Genomic DNA, 20,037 nt, shown 5'->3' on the forward strand with positions numbered 1-20,037 from the left:
AACTAAACATGGGGTGTCTAACTGTTATGAAAAAATAAAAAAAAAGAAGCAATAATTATTATAATAAGTGCGTCTTAGTTTGAAATTGTCGGCATACCGGTAGACCAGGCCTGAGTTGTTCAAACGTTGGATAGTGCTATCGGCCAGATAAATCACTATCCAGTGGATAAGTAATAGTGAAACCAATAGCACTATCCAATGGATGGTGATTTATCCGGTGGATAGCGTCCACCTTTTGATCAACTGAAGCCAGATCTTTTCTTGCCTCGCACTTATGAACGCAATTTTAGAAATAATTTGCATAGAGAAGGCTGAAAAATTCAGGACTTCAACGGCGTTTGAACCCATAACCTCAGCGATGCAAGTGCAATGCTCTACCAACTAAGCTATGAAGCCTTACAGTTGGGAGCAGGTCAGTTTGTGAGGCTCATGTGTTCCCGTGAAAGGACTAAATGAACAAATCTAGATATATGAAGTCGGGCTATAAAAAAAGAACAATGATCAACAATTTTCTATCTCGTCTTAAGTTTGTAGAATTCCACGCATATGGTTAACATATTCCCATAATATGGATATACGATAACCATGTTGCTCTATTAACGTTTTTTATTAAATCAGCGTGTACTTTGGACAAAGAATAAAGAGCCTTTTCCCATCTCGTGGTTTTTTTATATTAGCCTCCTTGTCCTTGTAGGAATTAAGTTTGTAGAATGCCATGGTTAATATATGCCCATAATATGGGTATACAATAACCATGTTGGTCTATTAACGTTTTTTATTAAAGTCACCGTGTACTTTGGACAAGGAATAAAGAGCCTTTTCCCATCTCGTGGGTTTTTTTATTTTAGCCTCCTTGTCCTTGCCGCGTCTTAAGTTTGTAGAATGCCATGGTTAATATATGGGTATACGATAACCATGTTGCTCTATTAAGTTTGTTATTAACCCTCACCCTAAACCTAACCCTTGTACTCTGGACAAGGAATATAGAGCCTTTTCCCATCTCGTATTTTTTTTTTTTTTACAATAGCCTCCTGGTCCGTGTAGGAAACCGATGGTCTTAAGTTTGTAGAATGGCATGGTTAATTTGGGTATACGATAACCACGCTGCAAACTGATTAACTTTTTTATCAAAATCACTGCGTAATAGGACATGCAATGAAGACCTTCCTATCATCAGGTACATTTATTTTTTATCATTTTTACTCTCCTCTGAATCCATTTCATACGGAAATTATATTTCTTGAATATTTGTCATTTCGGGAAGTTGTTTAAATGGGTAAGTGTTGGTTTGTTTGAAAACATGCGCAGAAATTTCAACTTGCCGCGATTAGCGCAGGAAAACTTCGGACCCCAGTCGGTATCGTAAAAAAGCTGGAAGGTTCAGGGGCGCGCAATTAGCCAATCAGATTCAAATATTTAGGTTTCCGGCCTGCTGGGATGCTTCAGGAAAAAAAAGCACTATCTCGGTCAGTAATTTCTTTCCATCTTGTTAATTCGTGCACGCGGCTGTTCTACTCGTGGAGCAAACTGTACTAGGTTTGTGTCCATAATTCGATAATAGCAAGGATCATAGCTCACTTGATTTCATGATATCCGCAGTTTAATATATGAGTGATTTGAAAAATCATATCGTTCGTTGATCATTCATCACTGGAACATTTAAAACTACGAATTACCAGCTCCTAACATCAGTGTCTTCAGAATTCAATTAGTGAGAGCGTCGCATTGGCATATTGCGAAGTCACGGGGCGTGACCCGTGTGACGGCAGAGTGGACATGCGTTTTTCAAAGCACAAACCCCGAGACCAGGCCCTAAAATTACAGACCAGCATCTATGGACATCATGCACAGAAGAATGACTGATTTATTTTTAGAAAAAAAGGGCTACAATGAGCTCCCTGATTTGCTAAATGCCATTTTTTAAAGAATTTAAAGAATTCCTAAAACAATAATCTGATAGAATAAATATTGATCTCATCGTAAATGTGTACACTGAATAAATTAAAATCAATAATTTCAATACCTTAACAGAGCTATGCTTGTATTGGTAGACAAGAAACAAAGACATAGTCTTTGATGACATTTACATAATAACTTAAATCTAATAGATTAAGATTATGTTGTAAAATGAGATTTGAAAATTTCTTTTCAAGAAATGAATTGTGTATTTCTTATCCAATCATGCTACTGAAGTTTAAACATCACCCCAACAAAAATCATCCAACCAAATCTACTTGAGTGCACTCTAAATTTCTAGACAAAAATGAACTTGATTCCGTTTTATTTATAATATTAGTTGCACAATGAGCTTGCAGTTTCGTTAACCCTTTCAGTCCTCAGAGATTGAGATATTTTTACTCTATCTAATGCCAGATGATTTTATTTATCAATGGTGGCCGCTAGTGAGGGACGAATGGGTTAACAAAATGCAAGTCCACTCAAAATCTGTCCCCTTTAATGGTAAGTTTACATTGCAAATGGCTCCCAGAGCTTCCCTGCTAGCAAAAGTCTCGTCTCCGTTTGTGTTGTACAGGAAAAGAGACCTCCGCCATAGGTTGAAACTCACTTTGTTTCAACCGCTGTCCACAACTTCAAACCGCATGCCCCGTGATATGTTCGCTGTGCCCCGTGCATTCCTTTACAGTAATTCTGCTGTTGTTAGCCCACACAACAAGAAGTATCATGCGAGGATTCGGTTGCTAAGTAACCACTGGGGATGCTCAACACAGTGAGTTTCCATCGACACATGCATTAAGTGGAAAAATTACACTAAAATTGTTAGATGACATACTATATTTGAATCAAATAATTTATGGGTATTACTGTATTACTGTATGATACATTACATCAAATATTTCTTTACTTGGAAAAGTACCAGTAACAGTGAACTTCACCAAAACCTGTCATAGTGTGCTAAACTCTGTAACAAGTTGCTGCACTGCATACTCCACACCTTTTTCTTTCTGCAACATTTTTCCATATGAGGCAGCCATAGTACGAATGTCATCACATGCTACATTGACAAGTGCCGAAGCAAATGACTCTGGTTTGAGTGACCTTGGGTGTCCAACAGATTCACCCACACCCATCCAAGAAACTTTATCTCCCCAGTAAGATTGATCAAACATAAATGGACAAACAACCTGTGGAATGCCACACTTCAATGCCATGCCAACAGTTCCACTACCACCATGATGGACCACAGTTTGACACAGAGGAAAGAGCTGGGAATGTGGCACATACTGCATGATGCAATGGATGTTGCAGTTTTGGAAATTTTTGCATAACATTTCCCACGACTTAAGAAGGTTAGACTTTGGGTTGAGCTGTAGAAGTGCCTTCTTTCCACACTGAACAAGACCTGCAAGGAAAAATAACGACAAATACTGGCAGGAAGGCATGGTTCATGTGTTCTTTATTTTGTTTAGACTTATTATTTTACAAACGTATACGGTATATGAAAGGGGGAGGGTAATGTAAACTGTCTTGCACTAAAAATGCATTTAACCCATCTCAATAGACAGTGCCAGTTTGAAGGTACATGTAAAAGACTTGAACTGTCGGTCAAATGGTGTCACAGTGACTATGAAACTCCCCTAGGACACAGAAAACTGATTAAAAAACAGTCACTGTGGCAAATTTAGTTTTTAAATGTATAGACAGAGGACTCTGGTTACCAGCCCAACACCTCTTTAATATTTTTAATAGCTGGGTCCCAAAAATTAATGGTTTTAGCTATCCTATTCTTTGGTTTAATAGGAGCCACAAGATGCCTACACTTATAATAGAAGCACTAAACATAGTACTAGGAGTCAAAACTTTAAAAAAACAATTATTACATGTATATTAACAGCTCTCAAAAAAATGGGTAGAGACAACATTGTTTTTGGAAAATTAATTTTTTGCACAAAACAATGACCATACCTTCATTTAGAATACAAAGCAGTTCAACACAGTCAATGCTGGAAAAGAATCCCAGCTCTTCCATCGAACCAAAGCCAATGTAAACTGGACGGTCATCATATTTTTCAACCCCTGACAGAAAGTCTACTAAAGCGCTGGACCCTGACGAGGGATGATACACACTGATGTCATCAATTACCTCTGATGATTCATCCAGAAACCAATAACTGCACAGAATAACACTGTTGAGAAATAATGGTCAACAGCATTAGATTGATACATACACTGTTACTTTGTTCAAGGCAATAACTTGGTGATCTGCACATACATGTAAGACTGTTCATTCAATGAATGATCCCATGAAAAGTGTTAAAATTACACCAGCTTAATCACAAGTCATTCCCTCTGTCCTCTGGCAGGTAAATAAAGAAGCACATGAAAACCCAAACATTGATTGATCATCCATTCATTTAAGCAGCCAAAAGGTCAACAACCCTAAAGGTCAGTTTACACAAAACAATTTGTCGGCCCAACATTATCGGAGCACGAATCGTACACGTATTTTGACATCCGATTTGCAACAATCATGGAAAAACTGTGTTGGTGAAATAGCAGAAAAAGATCAATCATATGTCAAAGTTGGTAGAAACTATGTTCATTATGTTCAAGTCCTAAAATTGTGGGTAAGACTTTGAAGTATTTTCCATTTCAATGTTGAGAGTGAGTTTACGTTCGAGGAACAGTGAATGATGAAGAAGACTTCTCAAGACTTGACAATGGTTTTCTTTTGATTTTTTTCCAAAAAAAATTTTTTTCCAAAATTTGAGCTGCTAAATTCAGCCTGAGGGTGCGGCTTATCTGCGCGTTTTTATGGTAATAAGATGTTTATTGCAGGCATGCATAATAATGGCCAAAAACGAGTGTTAAGAGTGATGAAAGGTGTGTGTTAAATGACATTAATAATAATAATAATAATAATAATAATAATAATAATAATAATAATAATAATAATAATACTGTAGATGTAGACAGAAAAGGAACAAAAAATGAAGGATACTTCTTGGTTACCAATGAAAACCAGATTTAACACCTTTTATCTGAGAGTATTAAAGCATAATTTAACAATAACAATAACAATAACAATAACAATAACAATAACAATAACAAGAACAAGAACAAGAACAAGAACAAGAACAAGAACAAGAACAAGAACAAGAACAAGAACAAGAACAAGAACAAGAACAATAACAATAACAATAACAACATCTCCGCAAAATCCTGGGCAATAACAACCTACAGGAAATTCAAAAAACAGCACTTCTGGGAAAAGCACACATTCTGAGAAAGGTACTTTCAATCAAGTAAATCGAACAAACACTGCTCTAGTGCCTTTTAACCATGGTTTGGTTCTGGCCCCAGAAGGCAAAATGTACACAAATTGAAGTACAATATAATAATAATAATAATAATTAACAATTATTGGACGAGGTTCAGCAAAATATCGTGATTTGTCAGTGGCGAGCAGATCAACAGCCATGCATTTTCATATACACCAAACTTCTGTAGCTCCTCGATGTTGATATTTGGATTTCTTTGGAAATAATTTTCAAAGCCCTTCTTAATGATACCTGCAGAGCTCTGATGATATAAAAATATACATATGGGCACAGTTTTGGTTTTGAGGACCCTATCATTTTGACAGAGCTAGAGTGTTTCTTTCAGTAGGGATACATGCAACTATATCAATCAACATACCGTACAAGTTTTCCCTCTTGATCTTTGATGATATTGTCAGGCCTGTTAGATCTTATGTCTTTATTACTGTGAGCTGGCATGTCTTTTACTAACCTGCTTGGCCAGTACTGAGGTTTTTCAATCACTTTAGGACTGATCCCATACAGCAAAGTGGTGGATGGAGGAAGAGGATCATCAGGTCTCAACTCAGCATAAGGACACACTGGAAGACCAATACTGTCACAAAACTCACCAAAATCATCCAAGAAAAGTCTCCACATCCAATGGTCAATGTCGCCATAACTCACACGACCTACACAAAAGATAATCATGGATGTCGCTTGTCTCAATTTTAATAGGTCTTGTGTTGGTGCTTTGTCAATGTTTGCTGTTGGAAATTAAAGGAAATTTAAAGAAGGGATGTCGTTCACTGCAGTTTCACTAATAACATGCTGTTGCTACTTTTCAGGCCATGTCGCTTGTTGGAATTTACCCTGGCAGAGCCCCATGAATGCTGGCAAAATTTGAAAACCTCAGTTACAAAACTGCGTGTTTGGGGCCATAATAAAATGATATTCCACACTGTTTTCAGTTTTAAACATGGAGGCACTATGAAAGGGGTCATTTCACGTTCTGCTTTTGTTCGAATTCATTCAAGCACAGCTGATTATCCAAGATGGCGATCAACAAACAGCAACAAAGAGATGGAACCTTAAAAGATATTTCCTGTTGAACAAAAAGCGATGGTTATTAACACAACAACAGATACAGTATCACATGTTATAACACGTTACTGACACATTGCCATTACTCAGCATGGCATCTGACAGGATGCGTCGATGCGGATCCGCACAATTCCCTAAAATCCCCATCCTATGCATAATTATGATATTTTCCGCATAAAACTGAAGAAATGCCTGATTTTAGTGATAAGGCAGCTGCTTACCATCCTCACTGTAAACACAAAAGCCAAAGAGATTGACTATTTTGAAACGCTTATTTTCCTGAACATTGAACAAAACAGGCCATTTTGTTCGCAAGATTAATTCCACACATTTTTCGGGAATGAGCTCAGGACTCTAGTTAAACCGTTTTCATAACGTACCCTTGGCTCGAAATTTTAACAAAAGATACAACAAGGTATAAAAATTTAGCCGCAAGTTAAGGTAGCAAATTAAATTGCATCATTTGTAAGTAGGGACAATCATCGCGAAGTTGTACAAAACAAAGAGCCCGCAATATGTATGTGTAAAAAACCACTGAATATGGTGAATAATCGAGGGAATGGATTGTGGTTCAACCACATCACAATTTTGCTCCAATTTTGCGTTTACCTGGCATGTTTACTCGCGAAACAAGGGATACTTTTGTGTCAAAATGATGCCAAGACACCGGGTTTTTGTTTTTGTTAGTTTTTTTTTTTTGTTTTGTTTCTGCAAAGTCAAAAATTTACTTTCCTAGACGAAGTTATTTATCACCAGGTAATCCTTTTGGTAATTCGGATCCATGGTTTTGGAAATAGCAGCTGCTTTATTACTCATCATTGTCACAATTGAATTCTTGCCGATTTTGGGGCTCATCTCAAGCACGATTCCAAGAGGCCTGTTGTCACCACGGACTTACACTCTTACACTCTTACACTCATACAACCTGGTGACACAGTGTGTAGTGCACTTAAAAAGTGCACTACCACAAAAACAAAGTTAACTCAGTTATCTCCAAAAAATGGATGGTTACCCCCTATTTTCATTTCACATTCCAATAACTAAGATCTACTTTTCTGCATTGTCATACGCCAGGGAAAAATTTCCTCTTCTTAGGTGGCATGGCCCTTAATTATTCACTGCAAAACTGTTATGTTATAATAATTATTATATAATAGAGCGGTTTTTAATTGAGTGTCGAAAGTAATTAGCGAATTACTGTGGTATGCATTACTTCATTCAGTGATTGGTTCAAAGTTCTTGCACCAGTTTTTTAACCAATCAGAAGTGAAACCAAAACCAATCGTGGCTCTCGCGTGCACATTTTCCCGTGCCTTGTGTCGGCTTCGTGTAATTACTTCGAGTTTTGATTGGTTTACTGGATTGTCTGCGTCCTTTTTGATTGGCCAAAGCAATTACTTTGGTTTTGGTTTTACGGCACTCATTTGAAAACCACTCTATTGCTCAGGGATTAACCCTTTCACCCCTAGACCAGCCTAAACCGGCCATAATTAGTATTATACTTTGTCTAACACCAGACGATTTTACTCATCAATGGGGAACCCCCAGGAGTCAATGGGTTAAGATAGTACTTTCATAAAAGCCATGGAACACCTTTCTCAAATGAATACAAGTTGAGAACCTTGCTACACATCCTTGTAAGTGCCTTGTGTGTAGTTTGGGCTTTTCTTACTACCAGCTACTTAACCCATTGACTCCTGGGGGTGCCCCATTGACAAGTGAAGTCGTCCGGAATTACACATAGTAAAAAAATAAGTATGGTGGGTTTTATTAAAAAATATAGACCAGTTTGTTTCTGCTAGGTTAAGCACAAAAGGGGCCATTATACTGTACATGTGCAAGGGTTAGTTTGTAAGGCACACAGGAAAAAAGAGCGCCCATACACTCAAAACATTTTGAGCATTAGTGATTTAAACCCATGGAATTTTCTCCAAAAACATTTTGCACTTTGTTGACTGTCAGCCACTGGCCTATTCGTTCTGAAGTCTGAGGAAAAAGGTCTATGTTTTGTTTCTCACTTGACAGACAAAGTTGACAGATTTTGGCAATGTTTTCAAAAATGAAGCTTAACCCATTGACTCCTAAGAAAAGACTTAGTAGAGTTTACTCTTTCAAACACCAAACGATTTTATGCGTCAATGTGGGGTGGTCTTGGAGTCAATGGGTTAATTATTTAAACCAGAGGGGAAAAGTCCAAGGCAAACTTTTTAAGGTTACATGTAATTCTAGGCCACGTGCAAAATTTTAGCCGATTTTGCGCACAATAATATTGAAACAGCCCGAAATCTGACAGAGCCCTTTAGTTTTCATGCTTTTCACAGTTCGTCAGTGATTTTATGCCTGAATGGACATTTACATGACTGTATTTGATCACTTCAAACAATGAAATAATCTTACATAACATTTGACAAAATATATAATAGACTTTCTTGTTAGTTTTCTGATAGAAGAAAAAAGACATTTCAAAAATACCTCGGGGTGACTCGCGTAGTCTCTCGTACAAATCAGGATAAGCATCGACAAATTTGCTCTCAAATGTCACAGGGGGTGTTCTAACAAAATCAATGAAAACCAGATTAGGTACAAATAATCAATAACAATCATTTTTATTACCATCAGAAGTCAAGACGTTTTGACCTCGCTGAGGTCATTTTAAAGTGCGAGTAAAAACATACAAGTATAAAACATACATTGTAAGCATACATGTAAATATCTTTCTAACTGTTCAAAATAGTTTTAAAAGATTAATATTTAAAATTGTCACAAACGCTAAAATGCAATACAATATGTAACATAAGTGGTAAATACTTGTGAAGTTAACAAACTGAAAGGGAACAGAAAACAATGAAACAATAAACAACAATAAGCTTTTTTGATCCAAACAAATCCTTTTGCGAGGATCGTATCACACTGTTTAATGTTTCGAGTTGGTTTCAGTTCTTAAACACATTGACCCCTGGGAATGAGACTGTAGCGCCGTATGAATGGATGTAAAATCTATTGTCTTAACGTGTTAATTGTAAGTTGTTACTTGCAAATTTATTCATAAAAATAGTATAAGTTCTGGTCCATGTGTAATTGTTAGTCTTGCCAGAAGCAGTTGACGTGTCGTTTTTGCGAACAGGATAACATCGGACTCGATGAAATTTAGAACTTTTTACCACAGTTTTGTAAGTATTCGTCTCGTTCGTTTGCATACATGTATTTCCAGCCTCACAATTCATGTAAACTTCATTTGTACCTTTGTAAATTTTATTTATCATTTCAGTTGAATCGTGGCGACTAGTCTTTTTACATTTAACTGTGGCGGCTACGGCCGTCCACAGAGACTTTTATTCAGTGTCTGATGCCAGACTTGCTGACGTTAACTGGGGACATCCTAGGGTGTTTGAGGTGTCAATGGATCAATAAATAACATTTTGAATATACTGGTAAGACAATCAAATTAATTTTGCTCTGACACTTCCTTAAAATTTGAAAAACTTTTTGCAATGTCATTTGCCTCCCTATCATGCTGCTCTCTGAGATGGTTTCTGACTGGCGATCCTTTACAGGTGTATGTTCTTCAATCGGTTGGTTTAGGTGTTGGTTTGACGCATAACCTACACAACCTCAGCATCACACACTCAGGTCACCACACAACGCTGATTTTCAAAGGGGGAGGGGGAAGCTTGTCTTTCCTCACTTTGATCTTTTATTTCGACTTGATTTTTCATCTTGTGCATGTTGTAGTTTAAACTTAGGTTAAACTACTGTACAGTTAACACTACTGGATGCTCTGCCCATTGAGTTACAAGAACTTACAGTGAGCTAGTAGGCACTTTATCCAGGTTCTTAGACAAGGTGTCCTGCTGGTATGCAGGCTTGACAATGTCATTTTATTCAATGTGATAATGCAACTACATTGTGGTATAATTTGTCGATGTTGGTATCATGTGTCCACAAGAAAGATGATAGGCTACACAGTAGTTACTTTGCAACAGTGGATGGTAAGATTTGAACCACTTATTAATTTATTTAATGAACTGAACTAATTCTTTCAACCAGTCTTGAGAGAATTCCCTCCACAACCAGAATAATCCATTGTAGAGTGAGGATTAAGTTACATGTAGGTTACTATAAAATAGATTTGTTGGTTCTCCACTCAGCTCAGCTGGGATGTTTTTCACCATGGTTGTATTCCACTCTCTCCTTCCCCTGAAACCTACTGGTAACTTTTGATTTGATTTATCTGATCTGTGTAATTGATTTGTCCCCAATTTGAAGAAGACAAGATTTGTCTTGGGCTAAATTACCTCTTGCTAGTTCTTAACAGTTCAGGGGCCGTACTTAAAATTACAGCCCATGTTTTTCCCCTTAGATTTATTTGGAGAAAAGCTAAAATTTCTGAAAAAGTTTAAAGTCCTTCCCTCAAGTGTCTTGGAAGAAATATATTTCAAAGGGATTGTACCAAGCATCACTTAATGCATCACTATTTGCCATGGGGATCTTGCTCACCATCTGCATTTTATACTTTGGAACATTTGCACCTGAAAGCAGCCAAACTAATCCACAAACTCCTTACCGAAACTCCTGACACTGACGTTCTTGAACTTGTAAAATGGAAACCACTAGTCTACATTTACAAGTGTAGGCTCGCTTCTATAATGTACCAGGTCTATCATAATAGTTTACCTGATCAATTCACAGCCCTATTCGAAACACGCAACACTAATACTTAAATTATAATTTAAGGCGTATTAATTACTTCTCGCATGTACGGTACAATATACCGTACTTAGTTTTTAAATTTTAGAAGTTTTAATTTATTATTTTCATTTTTAAGGTTTTGTAAATTATATAGATTTTAATTAAGTTGTTGGCAGGTCCACACCAGCCTTCAGGTTGCCGCAAACTGACCTGCCTTAACAAATAGTATAATTTTTATGCACGTATATGTACAGTATGTAACTATGTACCGCCCAAGTGCGAAGGCCATAAATATATGGGGAAAAACAAGGGGCCGTAATTTACAGTAAGGACCAAGAAAATGAGGGAATGATTTCCGTACAGGTCCCTACTTCATTATGCATGCAGAATAAATAAATTATTCATTCGCGCTATTGTTTTGTAGAACAATACGTATACCCAAGAGAACCGAATATATACATGGGTAATTTGTACTTACGGGATGAATAAAAACGGATGTCATTATTTCTCTCCCTCCCACTCTCTCTTCTTTCCCTTCATCGCCCACACCGTTACTCGTTTTTGTCCCAGCTTTCCCCTTTCTATCCCTTCGTTTTGTTCTTATTTCCAGATCCCGCTCGGCTTTTTCTGCCATTTTATCCTATGATATGTCACAGCTTGCCTTGAACTCCGACCCACTGTAAACTTCTGGATTACTTGTCCCTGTTCTTTACCACTGAACTAACGTGTCAAGTTGCTAATTCACACCTTGAAAATGATATTTATTTTGAATTCTGGGTGACTATTTACATAACAATGATACGTAATTATATACACGTGCCGCGCCGAGCACCTACAATCGAACTTACACTTGTAGGTTACCGTTAAGAGATCCCTGTTTTACTACTCTTGAAACAACCCATCCCTTTAATAATGCTAACCGTAACCCTAGTCACGACTAAAGGCACTGTTTAGGCTTAAGGTTAGTCCCTGTGATAGTTTTAGGTTTTCCAGTATTGCTGTGAACTGTGACCTGCTTTTCCTTCATGCCCCGTGCGTGCGGCACACTTATAAGTTCACTGCGTGGAAGAGTATACCACGCTTAAAGTCTGATTGGTGCATCTTTGATGGGAAACTTTTATGCACGAGTTCATTGCAATTAAAATCGTTTCATGTTTCCCTTCTTTTGAAGCAAACTTGTGTCTTCGTAATAATCAAGATGGCTACCGAAGTAAAGGGTCACAGCAATGGGAGATTTGATCATTTGGAAATTGTCCCTGCTTTATAGCCTTTCCAGAGTTGTGCATAGAGTGGTGCAAAGAAAGCAATTTACTTTCGTCTTCTGTGTCCAAAACCTGTGTGAAAACGCAGTCAGTTGGCAAAGACAAAGTGCCGCATCGGGAGATGGATCTGTTTCGCGATGCTCAAGAAAAAACTGCAATGGATAGCCTTCAATCCGCAAGAACACACATTAATTTTCTGACCGTAAACTTTTCTTGAAAAAATATTAGCCCTAGCTACCTGTGGCCGGAAAGTTTACAACTGCCTACAAGACAAGGGCTAACATCATCTGACCGCAGTTAAACATCGCCTAAACTTCGTCGACCCAGACAAACGAGCCCACAGCAGGGCATTGAAAAGACATGATGGGGAGTGAAACGAAGTATGCCTCGTAGGGGAACATCCAAGGATCTCTACCAAAGCTATTTACTTGGAAGTATCATTGAGCATATTGCCGATCTCTACAAAGAGCGATAAATCGCAAAATCCCTCTAAATGCACCATTCGTGATCCTAAATACAGGAAAGGAAGAAAATATACACTTTGCAGTGTCTCGGCGAATTTTTAGACAGACAGGAAGAACAATTTCACGATAAAAAGAGCAGGTAGCCATTATATTTTTTATGACAGTACTTTTATTTGGTTTGTTTGTTATGTTGGCGAATCTGAACCCTATTACAACGATTGCTTGAAACTCCACTTCTTGCGCTTATTCTAAAACTGAAAAATGGGTAAAATTGCAGGAAAAGTGCCGAAATAGCAGGAAAAACTGTTCGATTTTCCGTATTTCAGACAGAAGTTCGACCTACTTTTTTTTAAGTCCATATAGACTTAGAAAAAAAACCTCTAAAAAGAAAGAACAAAGCGCCACAGTCCCAAAGGACGTCTATTGTTTTCGCTATTGTTTTCTTGAAACAAAGGAGTGTATGCATAATGAAGTAGGGACCTGTGCGGAAATCTTGCCAAAATGAGAATAGAAAGACATTTATCATACATGTATCTCTGTGGTAATCAGCTGCGCAGGAAAGGAAACTAGTGAAAGTCATGTGGAAGGTTCAACCGCCATAAAAATATCTGGGATATGAAAAAATTATTAATGATAAAACTTCCTGGCTTTTTAACATAGTTGCTTGCAAGATTCAAAAACTTTTATATCTTTATGCAACAGAAAAGAGATGAAAAACGTGTACTGTAGAATATGGCCTGCTAATTTTAATAGCAAATCTCTGCACACATACATGTACTATATACTAAATAAGCATTAAACTTTAATATTAAAGGGGTGACAATGATAACTGTTCCTTTTCTTTGAATTCCTTTTAAGGCTTAGTGTGTTCTAACAGACAATTTTTTTACAAAGCAACTTAAATGTTTGGTAATAAGATCAAATCTGATTGGTGGGTTGATTAAAGGTGGTTTCTGAAATTGCAATTATTGTAATATACAATAGTTTACTGCGGTAGCGGCAAATGTAACAGCTAGCTGAGACCGATTGCACAATCATGAGTATCATTATTTTCACCTTGTAACAGCAAATGGAGATGCAGCAACACATGGTACATCAAAGTACTTTGCAATGAACCATCCTTCACAAGCAAACAAATTGAAAACAATTGCATCAGCTCCTCTGCAAGCTCTCAAACTACCATGCATCTCCATTATTCTTTCCTGCTGCTGGCCCTTGGAAAAACCTCTTCCACCACACACTTGAAGCTAATCAATAAGAAATCAATAAAACAACTTAGTTGAGTTCATTCATGCTTAATCCTGATTTATGGGTATTTCTTTATGAGCTGGGCACTTGTTAGCCAAAGATCACACCTTGCTTTGAGCAAAGAGGGCAAATTATGGACTAAAAGTTTTCAGAACTGCTAAATTGAAAATCTCAACACCCAATTTGATTGTTCTCATAATAAATTAATAATTGTAAATATGAGTAGGGGAACAGGGAGGGCGCAGTGGCCACCAATGTGGCCCGAGTTCAATTCCCAGAATCAGAGCCATATGTGGGTTGAGTTTGTTGGTTCTCTTCTCTGCTCCAAGAGATTTTTCTCCGGGTACTCCAGTTTTCCACTTTCCACAAAAAGCAATATTTGATTAATTGGCAATGATTTGAGTTTAGTTAAGTTCATTGGCGTCCTCCATTAGCGTTCTTGTGCTAAGTCCACTGACACTAATAAATAAAGTTATCATAATATTATTGTTATTAGGAATAAGAAAGGTAAAATTAAGCTGTCACACCTCCAATTTTTCAATGTTACGGGGTCCAGTATCTGTTCCAAGTTCATCCACTGCTGCAAAGTCAATGTTGTGCTTTTTAAGAATGTCGTCAAATTTGAGCCTATGGCAAGAATGGGTAGCCAGTGTGCAGGAATCATTGGAGTTTGCATGTCTAGAAAAAAAATTTACATTTTTATCACACATCAAATCCCAGTGTGTTGGAAACCATTGATGCCCCCAAGAGCAGTAAGAGCAAACATTAATTTTGTAGAAGGAATAAGTGTTTTCTACATGTAAAGTGACATGACATAATTTGAACCAGATGATCCGTGAGCGTTAAGTGGGTTGCCTGTGGTACATGTTACACAAAAACAGAGGGCACTAAGTTGGGTTGTATTGAGGGTGATGAAAGTGTATTTTCCCAGGTTGGAGTAATGCCGAAAATAACAAGTGGACAAAAAAAAAAAAAAGCCTAGGAATCTAGTAGGCAGTCCTCGTAACTGCTACAATGGAAAAAACAGGTTACTGGATCACGCTCAAATGTGGCATATTTCTCATCATCCTTGGAGCTGCTCAGTCTGGAAAGGAAACACTATTTATTTACGAGGGTGAACTACTTACACAATGAGGTTGAGTAGCCAATCAAAAAAGAGTTTGTAATTGAAAATCTAAACATCTGAGATGCAAAACAAACTTGCCAACATGTGAACCTGAATTATCACAAATGATAATGCTTACAAAGTTAACACAAAAGCAAAGGAAATGGCTCATATTGGCAAAAGGTCTGGATACATGTAGTACCAGACATGTTACAATAATTATTTTAAGAAATCTTCTGTCATCTTCAGTTTGAATTACAAAGTACATAGTTGAGTATCTACATGTAGTATGTGCAAATTAAATGCTAATAAACTATAAGGACAAAAGGAAACATGACAATGTAAAATATTACAATGTACAAAGAAAGTTTTAAATTGACATGATAAAGTTGATGGTTTAGTGTAGGTTTTCCGACTTGAATATGAATAGCTTTTTTTATCTTAAGCTGGAAGGTGGTGATCTAGGATACTGAAACAATCATTAGAGAGTGAGGTGCAGCATTGCTGAGAATTTTGTCGCATGTTTAAAAATGTGAGAGACCCTATCACTGAACCTGTGCTCAAGTACGCCCGTAGAAAAATGCCGGGTGCCGACATAGCAGGCAATACCGTCCGCACACGAAAACTTGTATACCACACCCCCACAGAGCCCACAAGGGACAGGATCTTTTACACCAAACATCTTACTGATTTTAAAGGATGAAAAAACTAACTTAATACCAAATATGCTGTTACAATATCATTTAACGAATTGGTGCAGCTTTTTGGCGTGAGATTATAGAAAAAGGACCAATGTAAGGTAATTTAGAGTAAAAGGTACGAGTAGTGTCAGGGAGGGAGCTGGGGATCACAACCTTGAAAGGTAAATGTAAGGTAACAATTAATAATTCATTTTCAACTAGATGGACTGGAAAAAGATTCTTTTGAAGGAATTATTGGTGAGTTTCATGATGTCCTCGTGAAAACCCAACCAATTGTTTATTGGAGGATTGCTCCGATTGGTTACAAAAACGCTGAGAAGGATTTGAACAGGAATTATGTTTAGGCTCTGTTTACAGCTGCAGCTGTTGCTTTAACTTAAATTTTTTTTTCAAAAATCTTTAAAGGAAGAGCAGAGAGAATGCATCCAAAGAATGGTTTGTCTACAAGACATTATAGTTGTACTTCCCACGGGATTTGGCAATCGTTTGTACTTGTGGTAAGTCCTTTGGAATACACTCAGAAGCAACAAGTCGTGAATCCAAAGAGAGCTGAATAGAACTAAGTGCTGCCACAATTGGGAAATCAGCCAAGCTTGACAGAGAAAAGCTCTGAACAATGGTTTAGTGATATACTTCTTACAAAATGATAGTTGAGTAGCTGCTGCTGGAAAACTAGAATTTCTCAAAGTCCATTTTCCTCAGAGATATTAGCATCTTTTATTGGCATCTTAAAATTTGAGTTTACATTAAGTTTGATTGCACCTGATAACGTGAGGGATTCAGGCTTTTCTGTGATTTTGTCTTGAAATTCTTTGTGCCTGGATGGTTTGAACAGAGAAACAGCACAAACTGTCAAGCAGGATTTGCAGAAATATGTTACTAAGCTTTGATTGTATAGATAAAGTCTGACTTCCCAGACATTCCAGCTGGAGTGCTTTTTTTTCATTGTCTTTCCTGAATCGAATGGCTCACATTTATAACATGACACAAGAAAACATCACTCTTGACTGGTGGGCGGCAGACGACTCGCTAAGAAATTGAATCAGGCGTACCTTTTCGCGCCTGTCTAAAAAAGGTATGCCTGATCGCAGGTTAAGTTTCTGGAAAATGATTAAATGGTTTATGGTATTCACAGCAAAAGACTCAGCCATCTTCACTCCCACATGACTTACAACAAACAACAACAAATTTTGCATATTTTAATTATAGTAATCACAAAATCTCGTGGGAAATTAGGGACCTGAAACAATACCCTCTCATTACTAACTCTGTGTAAACAATTTTAGAAGCTACATAAAAAACTCCTGCTTCGTTTTCCAGAGGTGACAAACACCTTGAAACAATAAAAGCACTTGGCCTTTTATCAGTTTCTCATGAAATAGTTTCACTTGTTTTTGATATGTTACATGAAACATTGTAGAGTGTAACCAGAAACCCATAAGGGTTGAAACGTGTAACAGCCCCTTATGTGCTGGGAAACAAGCTTCTGAATATTCAATTTGCTAAATACCATATTTGGAACAACAAGAGAGAAACATTCACCCAATCAGTTTGCAAGAACACCGTGACGCAATACTACCAATGTTCTCGTGCGAAATTAAGTGGAGCGAGGGGTTCCCAAATATGGTACTTAGCACAGAAATATTCGGAAGCTGTGAACGCGCGTTATACGTTTCAACCCTTACGGGTTTCTGGTGTAACTTAACAGTTCTTTTATGAAGAGTGGATCTGTCTGCAATACTGCCTCCTCATACAATCAACTAAAGGCAGGCAAGGATACGAATGTGCATATTAGAGCAACACTAGGTTTAAATTGCTGTCTACTAACTGACTCCCTGGTTTTTAGCAGAGCTCCGCGCACCAAAAATATGGTAACCCATCTGTACGAGAAAATTTGGTTTTGATCACTTTACAACTGTACACTCCTCCATGTATGCAAGTGTGACCAGTATCACTTGACCATATCGCGGGCTCAAGTTTAGAGCTCATTTAAACCCTGGCTAAACGAGAGCAAGAGTTGATGAGAGCTGAAACTCTTGCTCTAGTTTGGCCAAGAACTCTCATCCACTCTCGGCTAGTCTCATACACTCTCTAGAGCTCTAATTGAATTTGAACCTTTTGTCTCGCTTGGCTGCGCACGAGAGTTTGAGCGAGAGTTTTGCGGTCAGCAGTTACTATTTTTTTCCAGCTGGCTCAGATAAAAAGGGAAAAAAAATTTTGTCTGATTCGGGGACCAAGGTCGACACTGCCAAGGCTTTTTTAGAAAAGTGGTGTCACAAGGAAATCTTTGCACTAAGGCAAAGACATGAGGCAAGACCTTGCCTTGGGGAAGTTTCCTCCAAAGGCTACCACAATAGGGAAGTGACTGCCAAAAAACATAGCGCATTAGAAATATACACGGAGAAGCTTATTTGCGCACAAACTTCATTTTCGTGGTCTGGCTAGTCACCATATTTACGTCAGAAATGGTTTCCCTAGAGTTTTTCTTTTTTTTTGCGTGAGAAACTCGACAAACTGTCGTCAACTCTCGCTCTTGTTTGGTCAACTCTCGAAACTGTCAAGAGTTTAAGCTCTCATCAACTCTCACTCTTGTTTCGCCAGGGCTTTAGGTCAGCTGCTTTTTTTTTTTAAGTTGACCGCTGACCAGGTACAGAGGAAAAACCCCCAGAAAGACATAACTTTCTCACATGTAGGTAATTAATTCTCAAGGTCCACACGTCCCCCAGATTTGAAGATCATGCATCTGTCTCCACTCCACAGGACAGAAACGGGGATGGTCGAGGGACAGAGCCTCATCCTCATGCGTAAACATTTTATAAGGAACCCTCATAATAGCTGGGATAGTAATAGATTTTTGACTTTTAAGATGAAATTTAAAAAACAGGTCATTGCAATCTTTAGTGCTCTATAAATGAACCTGATTGAGCAAGTGATACTCACACATTTTTAAATCCATGCTGGTGTAAAAGTGGAAGTGACGTGGACTTGAAACTTCGCACTATTAAAATATGAAAATCGAGGCGCCCGCTCACCAGAACTGGATATCTTTTGTTTGTTTACATGAAAACATTTCTCTCAGCGGGAATGGGGTCAAAACTACAGTAATAAGAGCTTTGAATGACCTCTTTTCAACTTTTGTTGACAATTAATGTCAACGCGAAAGAAGGCAATCCTTTATGAACTGATTGCACGCACCACCAGCACAGTAAACTCAAAGCTTATCGTTTTACACTGCTTTTCTTGCGAACAATCAATATTAAACAGCAATCTTTTTATCAAAATGTACGCTAAACAATGTTTTCCAGAACTTCTGCTCTTTTAAATAAAGAAATAACTTCTCGAATTCTCGATTTGATCCCGACACTTTGAGGAAACAAAAAACAGAAACGACAAGATCTTCATGATCAGCTGCGTCTGTACGTCTGGAGATAACATTTAACATAAATTATCTCGCAAACTGACCACTTCAATAACTTACTTGAAGCCAAGAGCAATCGCCAAAATCGGGGCAACATCACCCCTAGTTCCTTTACAAAGAAAAATCACTCTCATGCTTTTCAGCGACCCAAAAAGCTCCAAATAACACTAAGCAAACGACACTGCCTGCTTCTGGCGTCTCCACTACTTGAAATCTCGTTTGCATTCTAATAAGAAACACGACAAGACGCGCGCGAATCTCGCGCATTTCGTGAGCGATGACATTTGCATATTTTCATGCAAACGAACCATTCTCGTCACCAGAGCCTCGGATCAACTTAAGGCTCTCTGAAACTCTGTGTAACAAGAAACTATTTCAAACAAAAAAGAAATGGTGATGATGAGGGAAGGAGAAACGATAAAATGCTGTAGTGTGGGTCACTCGGTCTGTCATTTATTTCGCTTCGTCTATTGAAACTCTCGATAAATAACGATGAAATGTGGACGCAAACTCTATGAACGGCGAGAAGACTGTCAAGGAACATTAACCATTAAAGAGAAGGACAGATACTTGTTTATTTGCGCAATACATCGAAGCAGCAAGTCTACAAATACCCACTTTACCTTCAACTGCATAACATTTCAAATCGGTCAGTGCAAAACGCAGACTGCAGACCAAGGGTAAAATGTAGACTGAGGTTATAACGTAACTGTTGAAAAAACCCAAACCCCTTAGAAATGCTAACCTTAGGTCTAATGAGTTTGGACTTTTCCAACAGTTAAATTATA

The 20,037-nt window shown here is 37.8% G+C and overlaps 1 protein-coding gene across 1 annotated transcript; it reads right to left on the reverse strand.

The window, feature by feature from the left end:
* Window positions 1–1,846: 1,846 nt before the first annotated feature.
* On the reverse strand, window positions 1,847–19,488 carry LOC137992621 (uncharacterized). Its single transcript, XM_068838057.1, has 7 exons — window positions 19,310–19,488; window positions 14,553–14,703; window positions 13,834–14,024; window positions 8,835–8,914; window positions 5,752–5,950; window positions 3,925–4,145; window positions 1,847–3,361 (listed from the first exon to the last, which is right to left on the reverse strand). The coding sequence occupies exons 1-7, from the start codon at window positions 19,381–19,383 to the stop codon at window positions 2,904–2,906; spliced, it is 1,374 nt and encodes a 457-aa protein (XP_068694158.1). The 5' UTR covers window positions 19,384–19,488; the 3' UTR covers window positions 1,847–2,903.
* Between the last annotated feature and the right edge of the window lie 549 nt (window positions 19,489–20,037).

The sequence above is a fragment of the Montipora foliosa genome, chromosome 2, assembly GCF_036669935.1.
Source record: "Montipora foliosa isolate CH-2021 chromosome 2, ASM3666993v2, whole genome shotgun sequence".
Classification (NCBI taxonomy): domain Eukaryota; kingdom Metazoa; phylum Cnidaria; class Anthozoa; order Scleractinia; family Acroporidae; genus Montipora; species Montipora foliosa.

Excerpts from the sequence above, each read along its gene's own strand:
- LOC137992621 (XM_068838057.1), bottom strand. The coding sequence starts at position 19,383 with ATGAGAGTGATTTTTCTTTGTAAAGGAACTAGGGGTGATGTTGCCCCG. Across the intron at positions 8,915-13,833 it reads TCTCCATTTGCTGTTACAAG|AACACCCCCTGTGACATTTG; the intron begins GTGAAAATAATG and ends TGATTTTGTTAG. Across the intron at positions 3,362-3,924 it reads GCTTTGTATTCTAAATGAAG|GTCTTGTTCAGTGTGGAAAG; the intron begins GTATGGTCATTG and ends TTTTCCTTGCAG.